The sequence below is a fragment of the Theropithecus gelada genome, chromosome 10 (genome assembly GCF_003255815.1).
Source record: "Theropithecus gelada isolate Dixy chromosome 10, Tgel_1.0, whole genome shotgun sequence".
NCBI classification, from domain to species: domain Eukaryota; kingdom Metazoa; phylum Chordata; class Mammalia; order Primates; family Cercopithecidae; genus Theropithecus; species Theropithecus gelada.
Genome location: NC_037678.1, coordinates 7679510 through 7704435, shown reverse-complemented (window position 1 = coordinate 7704435; position 24926 = coordinate 7679510). Strand labels below are relative to the sequence as shown.

Below are 24926 nucleotides of genomic sequence, written 5' to 3'. Positions count from 1 at the left end.
TGATGGACACTAATGCTCCCCATAAAAATCACACCCTGCTCTGGAACTGGGAAATGCACTCTTGCCCCAATCTTAAAGGACGGAAAACTGGCATAGAGAGGGTCACAACGTGCCCAGAGCCCGTAGTTGGGGCATAGCTGCCTCCAGGCCACAGGACCTGTGCCGGGGCCTCCCTACCCTTCTCCACAAGCTGCCTCCAGCGCCGGGCCCACTCAGTGAGCTGCTGCGCGTACGCCTTCTCGATGCGTGCCCGCTCATGCAGGCAGTTCATGAGGTCGCTGCACAGGCGGTGGCCATCGTCGATCCGCTTCACAGTCCGCTTGTAGTTCCCGACCTAGGAGACACAACTAGCTGGGAGGCAGGGGGCTTGGGGCAGCCTGTCCTTGGCTGCTGCACAAATGGCCTCCATGCCAACCAGGCCCTGATGTGCCCCTGGGGTCACGTTTACCACACCCCACTCCCAGAGTTTGAAAGGCAGCCCGTGTAGTTAATCAACCTCTCTATTTTTATTATTAATGAGATCATACACATCAGGGAACGGGGGCTTCTCAATGTTCTTTAGGTTGGGTACCAAGCAGAAACTGGGCCGTGGGTCAGGAAGGGAGGCTGACTGGCTCAGGAAGGGCTATCATGGAAGAAGGGGCGGGGCTGAGGATGCCTATAAGAGCACCTCACGCAGACTGAGAAGCTGGGTCCGGCTTCCTGGAGTAGGTGACATCTAACCAAAGCCTTCTGCTTTGATGTCATCCATCCTGTGCTGGGTTATTACTTCCCAATCATAGCCGTAAAAACTTTTCCACTTCCTGAGCACCTACCATGTGCCAGGCAACCTGCTAGGTGTTTTACACCTCCAAATATTGTCTCCCCAACCTAGTAGGAATAAGTGTCCCCATTTTACAGATGAGGAAACAAAGGCTTAGAGAAGTTACATGGTTAGTCAAGATCCTGCAGCCACAGTGGCTAGGCTCGAGTTGAAGGCATTTGTGTTTTTTTTTTTTTGAGACAGTCTCACTGTCATCAGGCTGGAGTGCAGTGGCGCGATCTCGGCTCACTGCAACCTCTGCCTCCCAGGTTCAAGCGATTCTTCTGTCTCAGTCTCCTGCCTCCTGAGTAGCTGGGACTACAGGCACGCATGCCATCACACCCAGCTAATTTTTGTATTTTTAATGGAGACAGGGTTTCACCATGTTGGCCAGGATGGTCTCAATCTCCTGACCTTGTGATCCGCCTGTGTCAGCTTCCCAGAACGCTGGAATTACAGGTGTGAGCCACCACGCCCGGCCCAAAGGCAGTTTTTCAAAGCGTTCCAGGTAGGACTGTCTTGATGGCAAAGGTTTTGCAGGGCTAAGCTGAGTTTTGACTGCCTTTTTTCGCATATGAAAAGAGAAACTAGTTCATCTAAGTTATAAGTATTAAAAGAGTAACTGAGGAAATGTTAATGGCTAATTTGGGGTGAAAATGAAAATGTTTGCTATGTTTCATTCTTTGAGCTGCTGGCTTGAAAGGATACAGTCACTGATAACTTGAGCACCCAAAGGAAATATGACAGAAAGATGATCTCTTTTCAGCCTTTTTCTCCCATTGCCTTCAAAAATCTTAGTCAACCCCTTGTCAGTTTTACCTTTTCTAAAATCTCTTTGCCTGGCCCTGCAGAGATGGGTAAGGGGAGGGAAAGGGGCTGCAGCATCTGGAGGAAGGGCTGTCCCTGAGGCTGAGCTAGATGGGCTGAGAACCAGAATCCTTGTGAACAGTAAAGACCCCTGGAAGGTGGTTAGCCTGGGCAGCCTTCTCCAGAGGCAGATGAGACTTCCGGCTCCGCTCATTCCCTCCGAAGACCTCCCCCGGCAAGGCTGGCAGCTCGTCTGCTCGTCAAAACACGAGCTGAACCTGAGCGTCCACTCCATACTCGAGCAGCTCCTATGAGGAAGTCGAAAGCGAGCATTTTCACAGCTCACTGGAAGTGACATTATGTGGTAGCTTCCCTTAAAATGAGGCCTTACTGTCATTTTGAAATCGACAGCAGGACGAAAAAAAATACCCAACAAGCGACTTAGTATCGCCGAACTGGTGGTAGAAGGAGCTGAGGTAACACAGCCCTAACTTAGCCTTGACAGTTGACATGAAGCCACGACCCAGAGCTGGTTTTCATCTGTCTATTACCAACAGTATTCAAATTGGTAATCACCATCAAATCATGTATTTTGGCTCTCTTGAAACCTGCTTACCTCTCTGATTTTCAGAACCCTTGGTTAAAGCTTTAGGGAAAAGAAAAGGATATTTCTTAACAAGTCACATGTTGGTACCACCCATCGGCACACACAGGAGCTGCAACACACATTTACACGACAACTCTTGAAACCTGGAAAGCCGCGATGAATACAGGAAGAATGTTTCCGTAAGTACACATCTTAGGTTTCCATGTAAGCTCCCAGTTGGTCCTAGAGGCTGCAGATGAGGCTGTGCTGGTCCTGTGACCACTGCTGGGGACAAGAGGCAAGCTCTGAGCACAGAGCCAATGGGAGAAGGGGAGTATGCCAAACAGCTGGGATCAAGGCACCCCAGCAACACCGGCCGTGCTGTCCTGTTAAAGAAACGGCTGTGTGGTGGCTCGTGACAGGCCATCACTGCAAGTCTCTATCGCCATAAACCACCAGGGACAGAGCAATGTGGCCTTCCCACTTCCCTGGGCAAAGCACTGCAGTCATCCCGGGAGCAGAGTTACTGCCGGCTGTTTCTCTAGGTTGACATGGAATCTACACACAGGCAAAACTGCCCACTACAGGGTACACTTAGATGAGTGTAAACAAACATACACCACTGTCTACCGTCTCCACAGCAAGGAACAGGACACTTCTATCTCTCATGCAGTGCCTTTGTACCCCCTTGCAGCCCCATCGCCTCCCCACACAGCCCCCAGCAACCACAGACATGATTTCTGCCCCTTTTCCAGGATGGCAAGGATATTTGGAATACACAGTATGCAGCCTGGCTTTTGAGACTGGCCTCTGTCACCCACCATAATGCTTCTGAGACTGATCCATGTTGCTGTCTATGTTAGAAGTTCATTCTTTCTTACTGCTAAGCAGTATCCTATTGTGTAGTTATACCATGATTTTGTTTATCCATTCTTCCTGTTAAAGGCTGCTTGGGTCATTTTCAGTTAGGGGTAATTATGAATAAAGAAGCTATAATGTTCATCTATTGGTCTTTTGTGGGGACATATACTTTCATGTCTCTTGGGTGAATACCTAGGAGTGGAAATGTCACATGGCACATGTACGTTTAACCAAAGTGCCAAACTGCTATCCAAAGTGACTGTGCCACTGTGCATTGCCATCAGCAACGTATGAGAGTTCCCCATCCTGCATGCTTCCAGCACTTAGTATTGTCAGGGTATTTTGTTCTGTTATTTTTAGCCATTCTACTTAGTGTAGCAATATTGCATTGTGATTTTAATTTGCATCTTTTTAAAGTCTAATAATACTGAAAATCTTTTCTTATGACTATTTGCCATCTGTATGCCTTCTTGACTAAAGTTTGTTCCTTTTTTTTCTGAGACAGGGTCTTGCTTTGTTGCCCAGGCTAGAGTGCAATGCCACAATCATGGCTCACTGCAGCCTTAACCTCCTAGGCTCAAGTGATCCTCCCACCTCAGCCTCCAGAGTAGCTGGAACTACAGGTGTGCACCACCACACCTGGCTAATTTTTGTAATTTTTGCAGAGATGGGGTTTTGCCACGTTGCCCAGGCTGGTCTTGAATTCCTGGGCTCAAGCGATCCTCCCACCTTGGCCTCCCAAAGTGTTGGGATTACATGTATAAGCCACAGCGCCTGGCCTGTTTCCTTTTTAATACATTTTTTTTTAAAAATCAAAGGTATGACAATGACTTGTTTTTAAAATGCAAGAAAATTAATTTTCAAATATTTAACAAATCAATCATACATTAAAATCAGCACATATATAGTTAACTATTTCTGCTCTATCAGTTTTGTAATTAAACAGCTCTCTTCTACTTTTTCAAAACATGAGCTTGTTTTGGGACAGCCAAATAGCAGAAAACTTGAGGTAGAAACCGAATATAAGCATGCTTTCTTCCAAACATATTAATTGTGATATTAATGGCTTCATTCACAAAATCCTCATTTTTGAACCAGGTATGAAGCTATGTATCTAACTTCCTCTAAATTCAGGCTCACTCCACTCAGAAACTAAGCTACTAAAGACAAATGCTCAGCATACATGTGCCTGGACGTCCCTTCACTCCCCTGAGGGACTGCCTGGCAGACGGAGGGCCAAGCATGTTCCTACTGAGGGACTCAGCACTTGGGCACAGGGCACTGGAACTAGGGCACTGGGAGGAGGGGGTGAGAGGTATCCTGAAGGCAATATCCAAAGGGCATCTTCAAGGACAGGTAGGAGGCTGCCCAGATTAAAGGTGAGGCCAGGGAAATAATTCCAGGCACAGGGAATAGCACCGGCAAAAGGAAGGTGTGTCCACATGGCGACCCTGGGGCCCTGAGAGAAGTCGGCTGGGAATGGAACACAGAACACAGGGAGCGACCGGCAATGAGGGAGGGCAGATGCTGAGAAACTGGGAGGGTTAGGCCTGCATCCTGAAAGGCATCAGGCTTGGGGACTGGTGGGGCTCAGAAGGCTGGCAGGGTGGGGACATCCTGGAAGGAAGGATTGAGAGCAGCCTCCAAAGAACAGGGCTGCCCAGTGGAACCCAGGGCAGGCGAGCCAAAAAAGGGAGCTGCCCACCCTCCAGGTGGCAGATGTGGGGACAGAGGTCGTGGGATCCCTGGCTCCCAGACAGGCTTCTCTGCATACAGCATCCCCGCCTTCTCCAGGTTGTGCCCACCTTGGGAAATAGAACCTCCTTCCTTTTTTTTTTTTTCTTTTTTTCTTTTTTTTTTTTTGAGACGGAGTCTCGCTCTGTCACCCAGGCTGGAGTGCAGTGGCGCGATCTCGGCTCACTGCAAGCTCCGCCTCCCGGGCTTACGCCATTCTCCTGCCTCAGCCTCCCGAGTAGCTGGGACCACAGGCGCCCGCCACCTCGCCCGGCTAGTTTTTTGTATTTTTTTTAGTAGAGACGGGGTTTCACCGTGTTTGCCAGGATGGTCTCGATCTCCTGACCTCGTGATCCGCCCGTCTCGGCCTCCCAAAGTGCTGGGATTACAGGCTTGAGCCACCGCGCCCGGCCTTTTTTTTTTCTTAAGACAGAGTTTCACTCTTATTGCCCAGGCTGGAGTACAATGGTGCGATCTCAGCTCACCACAACCTCTGCCTCCTCAGTTCAAGCGATTCTCCTGCCTCAGCCTCCTAAGTAGCTGGGATTACAGACATGTGCCACCACGCCCGGCTAATTTTGTATTTTTAGTAGAGACGGGGTTTCTCCATGTTGGTCAGGCTGGTCTCGAACTTCCAACCTCAGGTGATCTGCCCACCTCAGCCTCCCAAAGTGCTGGGATTACAGGCGTGAGCCACTGTGCCTGGCCAAGAACCTCCTTTCTAGGGTACTCCGGAGGCCGCTCTCCTGCCTCCCAGGGATGGGCCTTGGGGGCCACATCTCTCACAATCGAGCTCTGCCTCCAAGGAATCCACTCCCTTCCCCATGCCCTTCCCTGAGCCCAGGACTCGCCCTGCTGCCTGCCCTCCTCCAGGCCGCACTCACAACCGCTCAGTGAGCCAGGCTTCTAATTGTTCCTCTGAGAACCCAGTGTCAGCCAAGCCTCAGTTTTAAAGTCAGCTAGGATGAGGTGGGGGCTGGAATCTCAACCATCCCTGTGCAGAAACATCCGTGCAATCAGGAGCAGAGAAAGGGGCTCTACCTGAAACCCAGTGGCTTGTCACAGGCATGCTGAGGGGACTATCCGAAGAGGCCACGTCAGCTCCTCCATCCTGCATGCATCTGTTGTGAAGAGTCCAGAGGTGCCTTTCACAAGGATGCTGGGGAAAGTCTGCTGTGCAGACACAGGACCATGCCAAGCTCTGTGGTGCTCTCAACCCCTAACACCTTCAGACTCTGGGCCCTAAGAGGGTGTGGACCTGTGTCTTTCTAATCCACCACTCTTTCTCCATTGCTTTCCACAGGGTCTACCACACAGCAGGCACCCCATAAAAATGTGAGGTAAAGCCATAACATGACCAGAAGAAAATGTACGTGAATACCTTTGTGACTTAGGGTGGGGCTCCTTCAACAAAACTGTTCTTTTTCTTTTTTTTTGAGACGGAGTCTAGCTCTGTTGCCCAAGCTGGAGTACAGTGGTGCGATCTCAGCTCACTGCAACCTCTGCCTCCCGGGTTCAAGCAATTTTCCTGCCTCAGCCTCCCGAGTAGCTGGGATGACAGCACGAAGGGCACACAGAGATGTCCCGTACGTGGGTACCCAGAGGCACGCGCCTGAGAACAGCAAGGCAGCTCTATGCCTGTAGACTGCAGTCATTAGAGAGTGGGAACGGCCAAGTGTGGGCAGAGGTGGGTGTACAGCACCCTTTACTGGATATCCTGGTGGAAGAGACTGGGCAGGCCTCTATGCACGACCAGGCAGCCATTCAGCCATGAAGCATGCACGCGCCCTACAATGACCCGGCAGCTTCATTCCGGGCTTACATCCCCACAGAAATGTTCCCTTGGGTCCCAGGACAGGTAGGGGGCCTCTCCCTGGGGAATGCACAGGTAAGCACAGGGCCCAGCAGTGCAGGAGAAAGAAGGATGTGCACGACTACGCCAACACACTGACCCAGAACAGAATGATGTGGGGCATGATGCCATTTACATCAATTAAGAATGTGTGCACATGAAGTAGGGGTGCGAAGTTTATGACAGCAGATGCTAACAAAAGTTGTAACATTAGAAATTGGGAGGGGGCCTAGGTATCAACTGCAGGTGGAGAAATGGAAACAGGAACGGTATTGATGAGCAAGTCCCCCTCCTACCTGCCCCCATCCCAGCTCTCTGTGAAGTCCTGGCTCCTTTTCCCCACGGAGGCTTCCCTGATGCAGCCCGTCCTTGCTGGAGCACCAGCCCAGTCTACACCATCCGCACCCACAGACAGGGGAGACTAGTCTGAGGACTCCTGCCATCTGGTACAGCTGGGGGCCATGATGGCCCTTCCGAATACTGTCCCCATGCCCCTCGGGTCACAGCTCGTCTCAAAGTTGCCTCGAGCACATTAGCCTCACTTCCCTGGCTAGACTGCAAGCCTCCCAGCAACAGGTATCACACACTGAGTGATTTTCACTAGCGACGGCATCCTAATAGAGCATGCCCACACTTGGCCAGGCAGGGTACTGACAGTTTTACATGCGACTCCACTTAATCTTGTGACAGTGCTAGCCAGGGGATACTATTAATGTCTATTTTTAAAAATTAAATTAAATTTTATTATTTGAGAGAAGGGTCTCACTCTATTGCCCAGGCTGGAGTGCAGTGGCACATCACAGAGGCGTGACCTTCCTGTCTAAAGCGATCCTCCTGCCTCAGCCTCTGAGTAGGTGGGACCACAGGTATGTACCACTACACCTGACTAATTTTTTCTATTTTTTGTAGAGACAGGTTCTTACTATGTTGCCAGGGCTGATTTCAAACTCCTAGGCTCAAGCAATCCTCCCAACATGACCTCCCAAAGTGCTGGGATTACAGGCATGAGCCACTGCACCTGACCTAGTGTCCCTATTTTACAGAAAAGGAAACTGGAGTTTGAAGAGATGCAGTCACTCATGGTCATGCAACAGAAAGAGAGGCCACCTGCCCAAACCTCCCTCAGGCCAGGATCAGAGCTGGTGTAAACTGAGATTTATCAGGTCAACATGAGATGGTGCATGTGCTTCCAGCCAGCCCTGTGGACTCCAGCAAGTCACAAACAGAATTCCAGACTCCAAGCAGCACACACAGGCCCTGCTCCTGTCCCCACTATATGCCAACGAAGTTCCCAGGAACCCCAAGCCTGTAAACTACTAGGACCGGTTGCCGAGGATGAGCTTGATTTTAACCTCAGGATGATCTTCCCCTTTAATCTGTGGCCCTGAAGGCCCAAAAGCACCACAATTGCTCCCTCTGCACCCTGGAGAGAAGGGCCAAGGGTGAGCCAGCTGTGCCAACCTGACGTACAGAAGAGCTCCTGGTGGCACCCCTCTCCAGGCAAGTTCGTGGAACCAGAGTCAAATGTTTTATCCAAAACTGACCAAGTATGCCAAGAAGCTCTAGCATCTCCTCTGCCAGCCTGGCAGACCAGGATGAGGCAACTCTTTAGGAATTCCTTAATTCCAATTCTGTAGCTGGCAACAAGACGGGCAAAATGCTTTCAATATCTTGTTCAAATCCATCAGATTTCCCAGCCCTAACAAGACCTCCTTCCCTTTACTTGCTCTCATGAGGGAAGCAGCACAGATCTGGCCCTGCCCCGAAATGTGTAACTTTGTACAAGTCCTTCTCCATATATTTCTGTCCTTTCAGTTGTCAGGCAGAGTCAGAGCTATTCCTGTGAGGACCAAATGGCCCAGGATAGGAGGAGTTCACACTGCAGGGTAGGTTTCTTCCTAGCCAGCTGTGCTCTCCACCTGCCACGGCGATCGCCTGACAAGACCGAACTTCTTGCTCAGCCATTTCTTCATCCTGTCTGGGGGTTGGGGTGGGGGGTGAGGTGAGCCTTCACAATTCCAGGGTTTCTGACTGAAGATGATGTTGATGGTTCCTGGCACATCTGAGCAGCTCTGGGTCAAATATTTGACTCTGGTTCTATGGGCTTGCCTGCAGGGGCACCACCAGGGCTTCCTCCTTCCCTGGCTCAGCTCAGACCAGCTGGCTCGCCCCCGGCCCTTCCTCTCCAGGGTGCAGAGGGAGCAGTTTCCAGTCTGTTGATGCCACCAGCTGCCTGGCTCCCCACTGAAGCATTCATCACTCCATTTCTGAGGGTCTGGCAACACCCTCTTGCCACTGAGAGGTATTTAAGGAACATCCACTGTGTGTGAAGGGCCACGAGGCCCTAGGGATATAGTGGTGAACAAACTGCCATTAGACTGTCCCTTATGGAACTTCTGGCCAGAAAAATAATGCAATGAGGCAGTGACACTTTCTGAGAAGGAACACTCTGGGTGGTCAGGGCTGCCTGGAGGAAACGATGTTTGAGGCGGTAGCTGAAGGCAGCTCTGAGGCAAGGCCGCTTTCTCACAGCTGAGGAAAATGCCATGAGGCCCACGGAGAGCAAGATGGGGGCTCTGCTGCCCCGGGACACCTCCCCCACAGCTCACCCCTCTCCCGGTGGACATGTGCTGTTCCATGCCAAAATGCGTCAAAATAGTGGGTTCTGAGGGCAACTACTATGTCTCTATATGTCTCCATCATCCATGCCAGGCAGAGAGAGGACACCCTATCTTCTCAGAGCCCAAATGGTGCTGGGAGATGGGATTTCCATTCCCCCTGGAAAGGAAGGGACTGAGAAGCTGCTGAGACCTCAGAGGCATGGCCAACGAAACAACTCATGATCCTTTATCTATCAGTTCCTTTTTTTTTGAGACGGAGTCTTGCTCTGTCGTCCAGGCTGGAGTGCAGTGGTGCATCTCGGCTCACTGCAACCTCCGCCTCCTGGGTTCAAGTGATTCTCCTGCCTCAGCCTCCCAAGTAGCTGGGATTACAGGTGTGCGCCACCATGCCTGGCTAATTTTTGTATTTTTAGTAGAGACAGGGCTTCGCCATGTTGGCCAGGCTGCTCTTGAACTCCTGACCTCAAGTGATCCACTGGCCTCAGTCTCCCAAAGTGTTGGATTACAGGCGTGAGCCACCATGCCCAGGCTATTTATCAGTTCTTAATCCTGCGAGTCACACGAGCTCTCTCCATGGTAGCTAAAAGGAATCAACTCTCAGCGTGTCATCAGCCAGTAACTTCATGGCCAGCAGAAGAGCAGCTCCCGGCGCTTCTGCCACATTCCTGAGAGAGTCACGTAAGCACAGGCAGCTGCAGGAACTCACCGGGCCTTCACTGCAGCTACAAAGCTTTCAGGGAAAGCCAGGGCCTGAGTTAGTTTATCCCTAAGCAACCCGTGCCCCAGGCAGCTAGCGGGGGCTCCTGGACTGAGTCCCTTCTCAGGACTGTGCCTTGCAGAGTCACTACCTCTCACCCACCTTCCCTGGGGAGGGTGTGCGTGTGCCTGGCAGATGTTGTATCCTGTACACAACTGGAGGCGTCCCCATGGTGACAGCTTCAGGCAACTTTCTTCCAACCTATCCTAACCCCTATGCTGAATCCTCCTTTCCAAACGGGGATGACTATTGATATTAGGGTTGTGAAATCTATGATGTGTGTTTGAAAACACCAAAGAGTAACAGGTGTCCTTGAAATATTATCAAGTCTATGCCTTGCTTTCAGGTGCCAAACTGCAATTTCCACATCCTCATTTCTATGGGATTCCACTCGTCCTGGTCCCCAAACTTCCTACCAGCTCGTCCACCACTGGACTCCCAACTTGTCTCAGCCCTGGAATGTAGGCCCTAGGAGTTCCATACTTCGGTGCTACCTTGAACCACAAGCTCAGACTAACATCTAACCTCACTGGGGATCCCCATCTGCAAATGAGGTGATGCTATTTACCTTGCAGGCCCTAAGAGGGTTAGAGATTCAGAATCGCCTTGAGTCTGATCTGCAATCCCAGCTTGATTCTGACCCAGCACTGGTCCTGTCCTTTCCTTGGGGCCTCACTTCTGTCTCATCTTGGGGTTTTCAGTTCTTGCCCCCAACACTGACTGGCCGTATCCTCTGTTTCTGAAACCTGTATCCTCAAGAACAAAGCTAAAGAAAATGGAGCTCACTACCCTGAAAGCACTCCTCGCTGTTTGATTATTTAAAACCACAAATCCCAGATTTCAACAACCTTAAAGACCCACTGAGTTATGAATCTCTAACTGAAATGTTCAAAACGACAAAATAAAAAATAGATGACACAGAAACGCAGAAATTGCAATTTTTAGATCCTAACTCCAAAGGCAGAACACATAAGATAAATAACGTAGAGTGGAAGGATGTGTTTACGCAAAGTTGTGTTGAACTGAACTCTTCCTCGAGGTCGTCGGCCAGGTTCCCCATGCTCTGCTCCCTTGGTGCGTGTTACAGACATCGAGAAGGCCCTGCGACACCCTACATGGCGTTCACATGCGCAGCATATGCCACCCTGTGTGCCATAGCCCCCAAGACCCCACCCTGGAGCCCTGGGTCTCCGGGAAGACAGGCACTGCTCACTTGCCTTCAGCTGAGCACCCAGCAAGTGGCAGGAATTTGGTCCGTGGCTGCCGCTTTTGCTCTCCCTCACTCCTCAGGGATGCACCCCCACTGACGCAGGCATCACCTTGCTGGAAGAGCCGCCATGGCGAGGTCACCTGCCCGGTCCCTAAGCTCGCTGAAGACCCGAGGCTTTTGGCAGAATCCCCGAGGCACCCCCTGACTGACGGGGAGTGTGAGACATCCAAAACTGGCTCGACCCCTAAGGTCCAAAGCCGATGATCTAGTGGGGAAACTGCCAGCTGGGAAAAGGTGGAGGAGCAATTCTTCCAGGAAGCCTCCCCGCCTCCTTCCGTTCCTTCCTCTCCCCAGTTTGGTGCTTCCACAGCCCCCCATACCGCACTCCAGTCTACCTCCATCCTGGCCCTAGCCCCCTGTACCTGAATCCTGGTTTACTTCATGACTCCTGTTACCCTACCAGTCCCCGCTACTGGAATGTGGGCTCCTCTCCCCATCTCGGTACCTGGGCACCCCAGCTCTGCCCCCCTGCATGTGCCCAGCTCAAACAACTGTTTATCCACACGTCTCCATGGAGCTAAGCCACCAGTCTAACGAGCACTACAGACCCCACCTGCTTTAAAATGAAAGGAGATTTGTTACTGAGTAGAGAGGAAAAACAGGTCTCTTAAACAGTTTTAAAAAGTTACTCTGACACCACTGAAATCAAATAAGAAAATAAAATTTTATCTTCATCTACAGAAATGCACAAAAAAAAAGTTTTAAATCTTATCTCCAGAAGACAAGCTTCTTGACAGCACAAAACCCCAAAGTGCTAAATTCCCTCAACACAAAACCAAAGAACTCTTTCTCTGCATTTAGAATGATGGCATTTAGACGGGGGGAGACAGGTCTGCCTGCACAACAGAAGGAAAGGTGACCTCACTCATACTCATCCACCTTTTCCTGTCTCCGCATGTGCAATGCTCCCGTGTGTGGCTGCAGAAGCGGTAAGTGTAGAGAGGATGCTCAGAGACCACTCAGGCTCGGGAGTCATCTAGACTTGGCCCCGCCATGCAGGTGTTCTGTGACCTCAGACAAGATAAACTCTGGGTGTCAACAGGCTCAATGGTCCGCTGGCCCAGGGCCCAACTACCAGCAAGAGCCATCCCTGGCCTGGGCCTGACCTGTGATGGTGCACCCCAAATTCTGCTTTCTCTTCTTCACTAAAAGTGGAACCTGATTTTTCCCAGTATCGGGAATGACTGAGCGCACAGGCCAAAGACAATGTTGTAGATGTCATACATGAAAGAGCTGAAAACAAAATGACAGATTCGACGGCCTGTGGCAGCCAGCCAAAATAAACTATCCGGCTGGCTCCCTGCAGTGCTCCTGGGTGGATGGGTAAAGGGGACTGATGCTGGCCGGGGCTGGTCCCCGGCCTGTTTGCCCTGCATGAGGGAAGCTGCCTATGGGAACCAGGCCACTTCTGCAGCTACCGGAACCCAGCAGGCGAGGCTCCTATGAGAGCTTCAGTCATATCTACCTGACCACCCACCGCCACCCACTCCTTCAAGTATGTAAGTCCCTCCCATGTGCTGTGCATGGCACCAGGCCCTGGCAACACCAGCCAAGCAGGGCCTCCCTGCTCCTGCCGAGCTAGGGGACAGTGGCCATGGACAGCGATGGCAGCAGTGCTGAAAACTGTCCAAGGGAAAAGGCAGTCACTTGTGGAACTGTCTTGTGCTGCTGCTGGCCTGTGAGCTCCAAGAGGACAAGGGACTGTCCCTGTCACATTCACCTCTGTGTCCCAGTCCCAAGCTCAGGCCAGGCATGAGCCTGACTGACTGATCAAGGGGGACAAAGGACGGCTTGGTTAAAACGCATCACATCAGGCCGAGACGGGAGGATCACGAGGTCAGGAGATCGAGACCATCCTGGCTAACACGGTGAAACCCCGTCTCTACTAAAAAAAAAAAAAAAATACAAAAAAAAAAAAAACTAGCCGGGCGAGGTGGTGGGCGCCTGTAGTCCCAGCTACTCGGGAGGCTGAGGCAGGAGAAGGGCGTAAACCCGGGAGGCAGAGCTTGTAGTGAGCTGAGATCCGGCCACTGCGCTCCAGCCTGGGCGACAGAGCGAGACTCCGTCTCAAAAAAAAAAACAAAAAAACAAAAAACCCCATCACATCATGAGAAAAACCTCCATTACTGGGTAGAGATTGGGCAGCAAAGGCTGCTTTCTGCTCTAATCTCAATGTCAAAGTCTGTCCAATGTTGACTTCTGTCTTTGCTTAGGTTGTGTATTCTAAACTGTGAAAACCACCTATTTAAAAAACATCTAATTCTGAAGAGTCACGAGGTTCAGGGTCAGCCAAACTTCGCCAAGACAAAGGCAGCCCACATGTTGAGGGCCCTGATCTGCCCCATAGGACAACAAGGTCTATCTGAACTATAATGGGAATGTCCACTATAGCTCAGGGGGAGGGTCACCCACCTAAGAAGGGCAGGATCTTAGGAAAACTATTTTCTCACGGGCTTAGAAGAAATTCACGTCAATACAACTCATTCCTGAAAAAGGTAGGTATACAGTGCTCTGAAGAGCGGGCTGCAGCAGCCCGTTCAGAAATCCCAGAATCGCCAAATGCCATCAGAAACGCAACTCTCCCCAAAATAAGGATAGCCTTAAACGAAGATTATGCAATATACACCATGTCTACATTTTGTGTGTAACATCGGGGTAGGAAAAAAAGTTTTTGCCAAAAGAGAAAAAAAGTATCACACACAATTCTAGCCTCTTGGTGGGTGTTCTCTGTAATTCTTACAACCATCCTGGAAGCAGGAAATTAGCAATGCCATGTTACAGCCTGGGAAATGCTGGAGAGCACATGGGAAGACTGCCCAAGCCTGCCCAGAGCGGTCAGGGGCCACACCAGGCAGGTCACAGATCTCTGTGGATGGGAGCCTGAGGTCGCTCAGCTTGGCTACAGCCCAGGGCAGAGCTTCTCAGGAAGAGCCAGTGAGTCCAGCTGGCTGTCAACACATGCTCATGTCTTGGCCATGCGAAAGAGTATGCTTCTATTTGGAAGGTGATGCAGAAAACTGAAGCTTCCCAGCAGGGCAGGGAGCTGTCCAATCTGCTTTTCTCGATGGGCTACCTAGCAGTGGGGTGGAGACTGAGGAGTTGATGCCTTAATCCTTGCTCATGGTTCAGCAGATACCAGTTCGGTGAAAAAAAAGAATTAATGGTAATTTTTTGTCTTTTTTTTTTTTTTTTTTTTTGAGACGGAGTCTGGCTCTGTCGCCCAGGCTGGAGTGCAGCGGCCGGATCTCAGCTCACTGCAAGCTCCGCCTCCCGGGTTTGTGCCATTCTCCTGCCTCAGCCTCCCAAGTAGCTGGGATTACAGGCGCCCGCCACCTCGCCCGGCTAGTTTTTTGTATTTTTTAGTAGAGACAGGGTTTCACCGTGTTAGCCAGGAGGGTCTCGATCTCCTGACCTCGTGATCCGCCCGTCTCGGCCTCCCAAAGTGCTGGGATTACAGGCTTGAGCCACCGTGCCCGGCCAAATGGTAATTTTTAGAAACTTTAGTGAAACTAAAGTTTAGTGGATCACTAACCTTCTAGGAGCCATGTCTGAGCATGGTGGGGTGATAATTAAGCTGATGCACACCCTGTCCCGAGGAGCCCGTGGCTGTGGGCACACCGCTCCCGCAGGGCTGACATAGGCAGGCCACCTCAGGGAAAAGTCCGTCGGGGTCGGCGTGTGGAGGCGGCTGGACAACAGACAGAGCCGGTCACTGCTGCTGAGCACGAGGTGGTATTGTCGATCGCTCACTTCGTGCTTGCGCTCAGGGCACTGCTCAGCCGCCTCCTTACTGCTCTGGCTCTAGGAGGCCCGAGGCTGTGCTCTCATTTAGGGTGCCCAGGACTTAGCCCAGGGCCTGGGTCATGGCAGCTTCTAAATATGTGTCCTATAAAATTGGTATGGAAGGATGGGGAAAGTATCGCTCCACATGGACAACGAAGATGAAGGTGTTATCACACGATGAGCTGTCCTGCAGTGCTAGAGTCTGAGAGAAACCAGCCCGACTGAGAGCGAGTTACAAACAACCTACCGGGAGCGCCTTCCTGGCAGGGAACGGTAAATGTTGAGTAACGTGCCAACTCTTCGGGGCTAACATTCCCAGAATATTTGACACAAGATACTTACGTTCTCTTCATCTCCCCAAATATTCTTCTCAGGGGCTCTTTGTGCCCATAAGATAGTGCAGAGAGGTCAGACCCAGTCTGGCTTCATCCAGGAGATCTGAGCTCTAAATGCACGGCCAGCTGACAGCTGTGCAGAAATCCCGTCTCTGGGGAGCTTTTGTTCAGGCAGACTCAGGCTCCAGTTCCTAAAATAAGTGGCGTCTGCCCTCCTAGCCTGGCCCCCAAGGAGCCCTCAGAGATGCAGGCAGCGGCTCTCAGCCCTGCTGGGGACAGACCTGTCATCCTGTTCCCAGAGCCCACTGAAGGCAAGGGAGGCCAGGAAGCACCGGTGACACTTGAAAAGTCCCATGGCCCACAGCCTAGGCCCTTTGTACACCAGCTCCTAGAACCAAAGAGAAGGCCTGGAAGCAGTGCCCAGAAGCGGAGAGGCAGGAGGAGGGCCCCTGGGCTCCTGCAAGAAGTCAGGAAAACTTGCCAGAAGCAGCCAAGCTTCCATACCCTGCTGTGAAACCTGTGGGCAGACCAGACCAGGCTCTGACTTGCTGAGGGAGCGACCCACCTGGGGAACTGCCTCCACCTGGCCCTGCCACTGTAATCCCACACGACTTCCCATCTTGCTCCAAAACTGGCCCTTAGCACCAAAAAGGTCAAGGTCCTCAGCACTCTGTAAGACCACACTCATTCAGGCTCCAGACTTGGTTCCAACCTGGAATGCCATCCCCTCTACTTGTTTCCAATTCTTGGCCCAACCCTACTCAGCCACAGGCCTCCTCGCTGCCCAGGAGACCATGTCACTGAGAGGCAGAGCTTGGGGTGGTCCCTCCTGTTCTCATACTCCGTAAGCATCTTCTTTGTGGGAACTGGATCCCCTCTCCTCTCTTCCTCTTTTTTTTCCCCCTATATCTACAGGGTTGGGGAATGCAGGAGGTACTCCTTCCAAATACGCATTAAATAGCTCTATTTAGCATCATGTCCCTGTGGGTAACCTCTCCTCCCACAGGTCAGTATGGGTTCCTTCACTTGTCTAGTAAGCATCCGAGTGCAGCAATGTCCCTGGCCCATGCTGCCTTTCCTGCTCCTTCCCCCATGGCAACCCCAGCAAATCATACAGCACCTGGCATGATGAACTGCCTAGTGTCTACCTTATTCCTTGTAAATGTCACAGCCAAAGGCTCCTGAAGGACAGGGCCACACAGAAGATGGCTCTGGAGTGACATATTCCAGTTAACACCTTTTGGTGGGAAGGAGTAAAATTAAACACAAAAAACTTTTTCACCTCAAGACCACAAGGCTTTCTTTGGAAAAGTGTCCTTCCATGGGAAAGAGGAACTTGCCATCTGCCTGGGAAGATGTGCAGTTGGCAGGGTGCCCCTGAGTCTCTCAGATCCCAGCAGGCCACCACTGAGCAGTCGCTCCGCCACTCAGCAAACATCCATCATGGAGGAGGCGGACGACCACAGCACTGTGGGGCTGACAGTGGCTGAAGAGTAATTTCAGGGACAGCATCACAAGCTGAGCAGAGCCCGTCTGAGCGTTTTCAGGCAAAAGGAGATGTTCTTGACTACTGACATTATTGCGGTTGAGAATTTAACAGGGAGCATAAGAGCTTAATTACTGGGCTTGTTAAAGCTACTTGATATAATATATGCTGACAATATACACTGGCAACATTCACCTAAATGTTTTTAACAAGCAGCTGAAGACTTCTGTAATAGCACTATATTCAGCTACAGTTTAGCTCTTTTCCCAGCAGTTTCTGCCACCAAGTGGTAACGAAGACAATGCCACCAAGGGCACCACAGGAACAGACACTGACTGTGTGCACCGACTCCCTCAGTTCCCATGTCAGAGGGAAGGGCCCCCACCAGCCTTGCCCTGACGCCCTAAAACACTTAACGTTTATTCATTCTTTTAACCCTTACAATACTAGGATGTAGGTACCGTTATTACCCCCATCTTATAGATTGGGAAATGAAGGCAAAAAAAAAATCAGTAACTTGCCCAAAGCCATACACAGGAAGTAAGTGATCAGGCCAGCAGTCAAACCCAGACCTCCTGGTTCCAAAGCAATGTCTTCACCTGTCCCCATTGCCTCTCCCCACCTATCCCTCACAAGGAAGGGCCTTTTGAGTGTGCTTGTCCTGTGTGCACCATCACCAAGCTCAAGGCAGGGAATGATTGATGCCAGCCAGCAATGTCACTACAGTTACAAAAAAGAAGCTCCCCATAACTGGAAAGGTTTCTATCCATAGTTTTGGTTCAGTGTTGAGAACAAGGGCCTGCACTTCTGAAGGCCAGCGAGCTCACAGGAAGGCTCTGCACAGCTGCTGCTGGCTCCATGAGTGCTCCTGCACTAACGAGGCCACAGCTTCTCTGGGGGGGGCCAGCCAGTGGGACCTGACTACTAGAACCTGTACCTGCAGGTGGGGGCAGAGGCAGTCCTGAATTCTAGCACTGTTCCAGGGGCACCTCCAAACCACGTCTTGTAACTACTGGTTCTGACACAGCTTCATCTAGTTTCACGGCCAACCTCCTGGCATGCTGTGACATGGGGCTGGCGACCTGTTTGACTGTCACTCTTGGTGTCTTAAGTGAAATATTTCCCAGGCAGATATGCCTCTCCAGCTGCTGAAATTTGAGCTGGGTGCCCCCCTCACCCCTCCAGAAGGATGCCACCAGCCAAGGGGTGGCAGCAGAGAGGGCCTGCATGCTCTGTGCCTTTCCACATTTACTTCTGCTGTGGCAGAAGCCAGCTCCTGGAGGGCAGGGACTTGGTCTGCCACATCCCTTGCCTAGCACACTGTAGGTACTCAGTTAACACATAATTTTAACAAAGGTATTTGGCTAAAAGTCGATGATCTTTTGTCCAATACATAGGGGAAAAATGTGTTGACAGAATTTTGAGCTTCTTGTCCATCTTTTTTTAAACTTGGGCAACTGTGATCACTTGTCTATGTCACAGTATCTATCACTGATCATTTGTTTATAAAATGACTTCATGCTAGTCCCCAGCAAACACCAGGGCATCACCCTCATCTCTTCTACTACTGGAGCCTCCTGTGTCACAGAAGCATCCACGTGGGTGCTGCCATCCATGTTCTTATCTTGTCCTGGCAGCCCTCCTTAGAGGCCAACAGTATCCCCCACTTCACAGATGAAGATCGCAAGGCTCAGATCAGTTGAGCAACTTGCCCAAAGTCACACAGCCAGCATCAGCACAGCTGGAATCAGAGCTCAGAGTTTTCTAACTGCAAAGCCTCCTTTTCTTTCTTTTTTTTTTTGAGACCGAGTCTTGCCCTGTTGCCCAGGCTGGAGTGCAGTGGCGCAGTCTTGGCTCACTGCAACCTCCGCCTTCTGGGTTCAAGCAATTCCCCTGCCTCAGCCTCCCAAATAGCTGGGGTTACAGGTGCCTGCCACCACGCCCGGCTAATTTTTTGTATTTTAGTAGAGATGGGGTTTCACCATGTTGGCCAGGCTGATCTTGAACTCCTGACCTCATGATCTACCCGCCTCGGCCTCCCAAAGTGCTGGGATTACAGGCGTGAGCCACCGCTCCCAGCCATGCAAAGCCTCTTTCCGTGAAGGCCAGGAAAGCTCCAGGGATTTTGCCACATAGACAAAATTAGACCAAAAATTGACCTCCTATAGTCCCAGCTGTTCACTAGGCTGAGGTGGGAGGATGGCTTGAGCCCAGGAGATCAAGGCTTCAGTGAGCCATGATGGTGCCACTGCACTCCAGCCTGCGCTCTCAAGACCTCAACTGTTTAAAAAAAAAAAAAAAAAAAGATGGACTTTCCATTAACTAGCAGGCAGGAAAAGTAAGTGGGACTCAGGAACAATGCCCTCCGCCCCCACAAAAAAAACACAAAATAATCTAATCAGGAAGAGAGCCACTCACAGGTACAAACTGGCAGCAGATGCTCAAACAAGTTTGAAGGCGTTTGGGCCTCTGGCCACTTGCCTGTGCTGTCCAGCGTGATGTCAAATCACAGCCCTCCGTGTTTCTACATAAAACTCAACAGTAAAGTGCCTCATAGGATAAGCTGAGCAATTAGCATCTGTCTCTCCCACCCACATCATGGCAAACATAAAAAGGAAGGTGATTGCCAAGACCTTTCATAAACACCCTTAATCTCTTTAAGTATCAGACTTTCCTAGCAAGGTAAGTTTACTGCCTTCGATGATGGCTAAGGCATACCTGAACTGCCTAAGAACAAGTGTCCACACCTTTTCTGCTACTATCTAGGTCTGACTACAAATCCCTGGCTGGTTTTGGGGTATGTTCACCTCATTTCCCAACCTCCACCAAAAAAACCAAAGGGCCTGCCAGACACTGTTGGCCTGGCCACTTCATTCACTGGAAGAAAGCAGGTACATTACCTCCCAGAAGCTGTCGCTGGACACTTCTACTCCAACGGAGTCATCATACGTGACAGACATTTCTTCAAAGGCTGAGGGAGCAGCAAAGTATACTTAGTCAGGGATCAACTTCGGATGCTCAAAATCTGTAGACAAACCTATGAACGAAAAACATATATCATAGTGGTTTTTAAATGCCCAAGGTAAAGAAACAAGTCATCTCTATTTCACAACTTCCCATTTCTAATCACTGCCTTCAGTACCGGGTGGTCTATAATATTTCCTTTAGGTGGGAGAAAGCCAGTAGACTCTAACCAACTCTGGGCGGATATGTGTATGTCTGTGTGTGCATGGTGGGTGATGGGGGCAGGGGGTGCCTGTGCGTAAAATCAGGCAGAGCCCCTGGATCTTTGGGCTAGCCCATCCCGGCCTACTCTACCTAACTGGTAGGGCTAGGACCTGGGATAAAACATGAGTGGAGGCCATCCCACCTGTGACACCCGACTCCCCTCTCCAGAGTGTCTACCACATTCCACTTGTGTTGAGCACCGTCCCCACTCAACTCCACCTTTACTGACTCAGCCACTGAAGCCCCAAATTCAGACCAGTTTATTCTGACACTGTGTGTGGCTCAGCTGGAAAGCTAAATGGATCACTTCTGAGAAACAGATTCAGCAATCTACAATCTAGGCAAGGGTAAAGGTGGCAATTATTTCCCCTGCTGGAGGGAAGAAACTGAAAGACTCCCATAAGCACAAACCACACCTTGCTAGTGTGATGACCTGTCCACAGCCAAGATGAAACTGTCTGACTTTTTGGTAAAAAGGTGACCCCATCTTTCTTTACCTTACCCTGTGTTCAGAACACACAGCCAGAGATCTGAGACCTTCCTCACTGCCACAGACAACAGTCCAAAGCCTTAGCTTAGCAACAGGAAGGGGTGAGACAGAGTGGCCAACTTGTTTTGAGCACCAACAACGTGCAAGACTTTGTTCTAGGTCCTGTTCCATATGTTATCACATGACTCTTCATGATTCTCTGTGAGACAACCTGGAATTGTAGTAAGAAACACAGAATCCAGGCCGGGCGCGGTGGCTCAAGCCTGTAATCCCAGCACTTTGGGAGGCCGAGACGGGCGGATCACGAGGTCAGGAGATCGAGACCATCCTGGCTAACACAGTGAAACCCCGTCTCTACTAAAAATACAAAAAACTAGCCGGGCGAGGTGGCGGGCGCCTGTAGTCCGAGCTACTCCGGAGGCTGAGGCAGGAGAATGGCGCAAACCCGGGAGGCGGAGCTTGCAGTGAGCTGAGATCCGGCCACTGCACTCCAGCCTGGGCTACAGAGCAAGACTCCGTCTCAAAAAAAAAAAAAAAAAAAGAAACACAGAATCCAGAGTCAGGCTGCCTAGGCTTGAATTCCAGACGCATTACTTATGAGCTGGGCAACAGTGAGCAAGTTACCTACCCTCTCTGTGCCTCACGTGCCTTATCTGTAAAAGAGAGACAACAGCTGGGCGCAGTCACGCCTGTAATCCCAGCACTTTGGGAGGCCAAGGCGTGCAGATCACCTGAGGTCAGGAGTTCGAGGCCAGCCTGACCAAGACAGAGAAATCCTCTCTCTACTAAAAATATAAAATTAGCTAAGCGTGGTGGCACATGCCTGTAATCCCAGCTACTAGGGAGGCTGAGGCAGGAGAATCGCTTGAACCCAGGAGGTGGAGGTTGCAGTGAGCCGAGATCATGCCATTGCACTCCAGCCTGGGCAACAAGAGCAAAACTCCATCTCAAAAAAAAAAAGAGACAATAATGGAACCTACAATAGAGAATTGCTGTGAGTCAAATACACACAAGAGCTTAAAACAATACTTGGCCCTTAGTAAGTGCTACAACCTCACTAAGTACCGTTATATACCCTTAGTAAGTGCTATGAACATAGTAAATAATGAATTGTTGCCACTATTATTATTATATAGTAATTATCATTACTATCATTACTTCTGTCTCTATTTTAAAGTCAAGAAAATTGATGTTCAGTAATTTGTCCACGGTTGTCCAAGTAATGGGTGGTGGAGACTAGTATTCGACACCAGCTCTGCCTGCTTGCTAAGGTAATATTCTCTCCATGACATCCAGATGTTTTCCAAAAACAATCTCAAAGTTAAGTAAATCAGGCTTCCCATAACCTACAATTGGATCACTAATTAAAAGGGCTTAATCTGGTGGATTGCAGAGCTCCTAAAGGTAAAACACTGCTGTGTAGCAACAGAGACAAAGTCCGCAACAGATAACGGTACTTCAAAGCCAAGTCCTACAAAGACATTGCCGCTGTGAGGAGACAGCTGCAGGACTAAGATGCGTGCACGATCCTAACCAGGCTCTCATGGAGAGAACTCCAGCAAGGGGTTCTCCCACGCTGGTTGGGGCTCTGCTCCATAATCGTAGGGGCAGTGTGTCATTTGAACCACTAGGATTCACAAAGGCTGGACAGGCCACTTGGCCTGGGCCCTGATGCCACCTCTCACAGCAATTTTTTCTTTCTTTTTTTGAGGTGGAATCTGGCTCTGTTGCCCAGGCTGGAGTACAGTAGTGCAATCTCAGCTCACTGACACCTCTGCTTCCCAGGTTCAAGCAACTCTAGTGTCTCAGCCTCCCCAGTAGCTGGGATTACAGGCATGCGCCACCATGCTTGGCTAATTTTTGTATTTTTTAGTAGAGATGGGGTTTCCGCCATGTTGGCCAGGCGGTCTCAAACTCCTGACCTCAAGTGATCCACCCACCTTGCCCTCCCAAAGTGCTAGGATTACAGGTGTGAGCCTTTTTTCTATGGACTCCTATGCTACTAGCCAGGGTCCTCCTGGAGTTGCCTCACCCCATGTTTCAGCAGCAGAAATTTTTCTACCCAGAGCAGCTGGTCTCTGCTCCAGGCTTCTCAGGGAATAGCAGGGCTTTGGGCTCAGGTGAGTCTCAAAGTGGCCCAATCAAGCCGCCAGCTGGGCTGCCTGGCCAGCCATGGGAGAAGCTGCAGTGAAGAGCAGGCCCCTGCTCCGGACTGAGAGGCAGCTTGACACCTGAGCCACTTGGGCAGAGGAATTCAGATTCTGTCTGGAGGCAGTTGTGGTCTTGACGCAGTTTTGCACAAGACTGATTGACGGACTGACTGATTGGTTGACTGACTGACAAAGCGTCTTGTCTGTCATCCAGGCTGGAGTGCAGTGGCATGATCACAGCTCACTGCAGCCTCGAACTCATGGGCTCAAGCAATCCTCTCGTCTCACCCTCCTGAGTAGTTGGGACTATAGGCACGGGCTACCACACCCAGCTAGTTAAAAAAAAAAAATTTGTGTGTGGAAACTGGGATGTCACTGTTGCCCAGGCTGGTCTCAAACTCCTGGGCTCAAGCGATCCTCCTGCCTTGGCCTCCCAAATTGCTGAGATTACATGAATGAGCCACCACACCGGGCCTAAGATTTAAGAGCCCACTTAAGTGCCAGGAGCCAAGGAGAGGCTCAGCACAGTGGTCAGCCTTTAGGAGTAAGAGCCTGAATCACTGAGCAGAGAGGTAATATAACCAAGATCATGGGTCTGCCAAGGGCATCAGACAGGATATATGCTCTTAGCTGACCAAAAGGAACAAGGAACAACCAGCAAGGGAAAGGGACATTCTCCGGTCACATGGTGGCAGAGCTGGGAAAGGCCCATACTTGTTCACTTTCCTTCTGTCTGGGACCATCTGTCTGGGATCTCATCACAGCGCTGTACGCAGCAACAGTGACATCCTATAGAATGCCTTCAGGTGCAACGAGGGACAAGCGTACCCCACGGGCATCTTCTGTGGCCACAGCTCAATCTGTGATGCCATCAGCTCAACTATCCCCATGTGCATTACTTAGAGTTCATCTTAATGCTCAGCCAGCTGCTCCCTGCCACAAATCTGTCACCTCCCAACTTAGACATTCTCCAAGATTATATACATCTTTATTAAGTAAAACAGAATTAGGAAGACACATCTCTTTTTATAAAATGGCACAAGGCATTTCAGACCCAATAGAAATGACTTTAGGAAGCTCTGCACCACCACTTCAGTTCTTGAGCTGGAATAATTCATAATCAACTACACTTTCACCTGAACCCTCTAAGCACATCTTATACAAGGTCTCATTGAACTGTGCAGTTAGAATCTAGCAAAGATATCTGAAGCCCTAAGGGGACACTGAGGCAAGGTATAGAAAACCCAAAGAGACAGAGACTGTGAGGGGAAGAAATGAAAGTCTCCTGCCCAAAGAGTCAGTGAGGTAATGCAGATGAGGTGCCCATGGAGAAGGCCTGGGACGGTGGAAGGCGGGAAATCCCAGCTCTACCACAGGCCAGCTGGGTGACCTCAGAAAGCCATGTCATTTCTCTGAGCCCCAGTTCCTGAGCTGTGCTTTACCAGCTCGTTTAACCAGTGAAGGTTAAATGAGATGAAGGTTTCAGTACCCCCAGGTCACAGGCCATGGCAGGGCCTCCCTCAATGGGAGCATTGTCCTTGGTCTGCACCCTGGGCTTCAAAGTGTCCTTGCTACTTCCTTCAGCTCCACAGTCACAAGGAATGCAGGTAAAGGGGAGGACCTGGGGGACAAGAATCTGCACCAAAAAGAAAACCCAACTGATAGTACAACCGTGGCCAAGCTGGGAACTCATTTCTGATGTTCACAGAGCAACAACTTGTTGGGGGGTGGAGGGTGGGGAGGGGGGCTTGAGCGCAGGCACCGAGCTGAGTTCTCAATGACAACTCCTAAGTCCCCTCTCTCCTGCCCCTGCTCTGGGACATGAGCAGCAGGGGCCCTGTCCAACCACCTCGTCCCTCCCATGGAGCCCCGCACCAGCCTCAGCGTGTGGGACTTTCCTGGCTCCCCGCTCTCACCCTGATGAGCCTCCCTTTCCTCTCCCAACCACATTGCACACCTTGCAGTTCGCTCTATGGCTCCTCCCATTCCTCCCAGCACTGATCTGTGGAACTCCCATGACTTCAAACGTCATCCATGTGCAGGGACACACCAGCAGCTCTCAAGAGGCAGCCTCTCAACCCAGTAAGAAGGCGATTTCCTCGCAGGCACGGAGAAGGTCCAGCAGTGACGTTAAGTCACCTGGCACACACCTGACACTCTAAAA

The 24926-nt window shown here is 50.7% G+C and overlaps 1 protein-coding gene across 9 annotated transcripts in view; it reads right to left on the bottom strand.

Annotated features, from left to right (window-relative positions):
* Positions 1-24926, bottom strand: part of PACSIN2 (protein kinase C and casein kinase substrate in neurons 2) — a 147638-nt gene that overhangs the window by 22109 nt on the left and 100603 nt on the right. For 8 of the 9 annotated variants that reach the window (XM_025398875.1, XM_025398879.1, XM_025398877.1 and 5 more), the window contains exons 2-3: positions 19795-19931; positions 178-334 (exon numbers count right to left, since the gene is read on the bottom strand). In XM_025398875.1, the coding sequence (XP_025254660.1) occupies positions 178-334; positions 19795-19854 (217 nt within the window). In that variant the 5' untranslated portion in view covers positions 19855-19931. The remainder of the gene's footprint in view (positions 1-177; positions 335-19794; positions 19932-24926) is intronic. The other variant, XM_025398884.1, reaches the window with a different exon arrangement.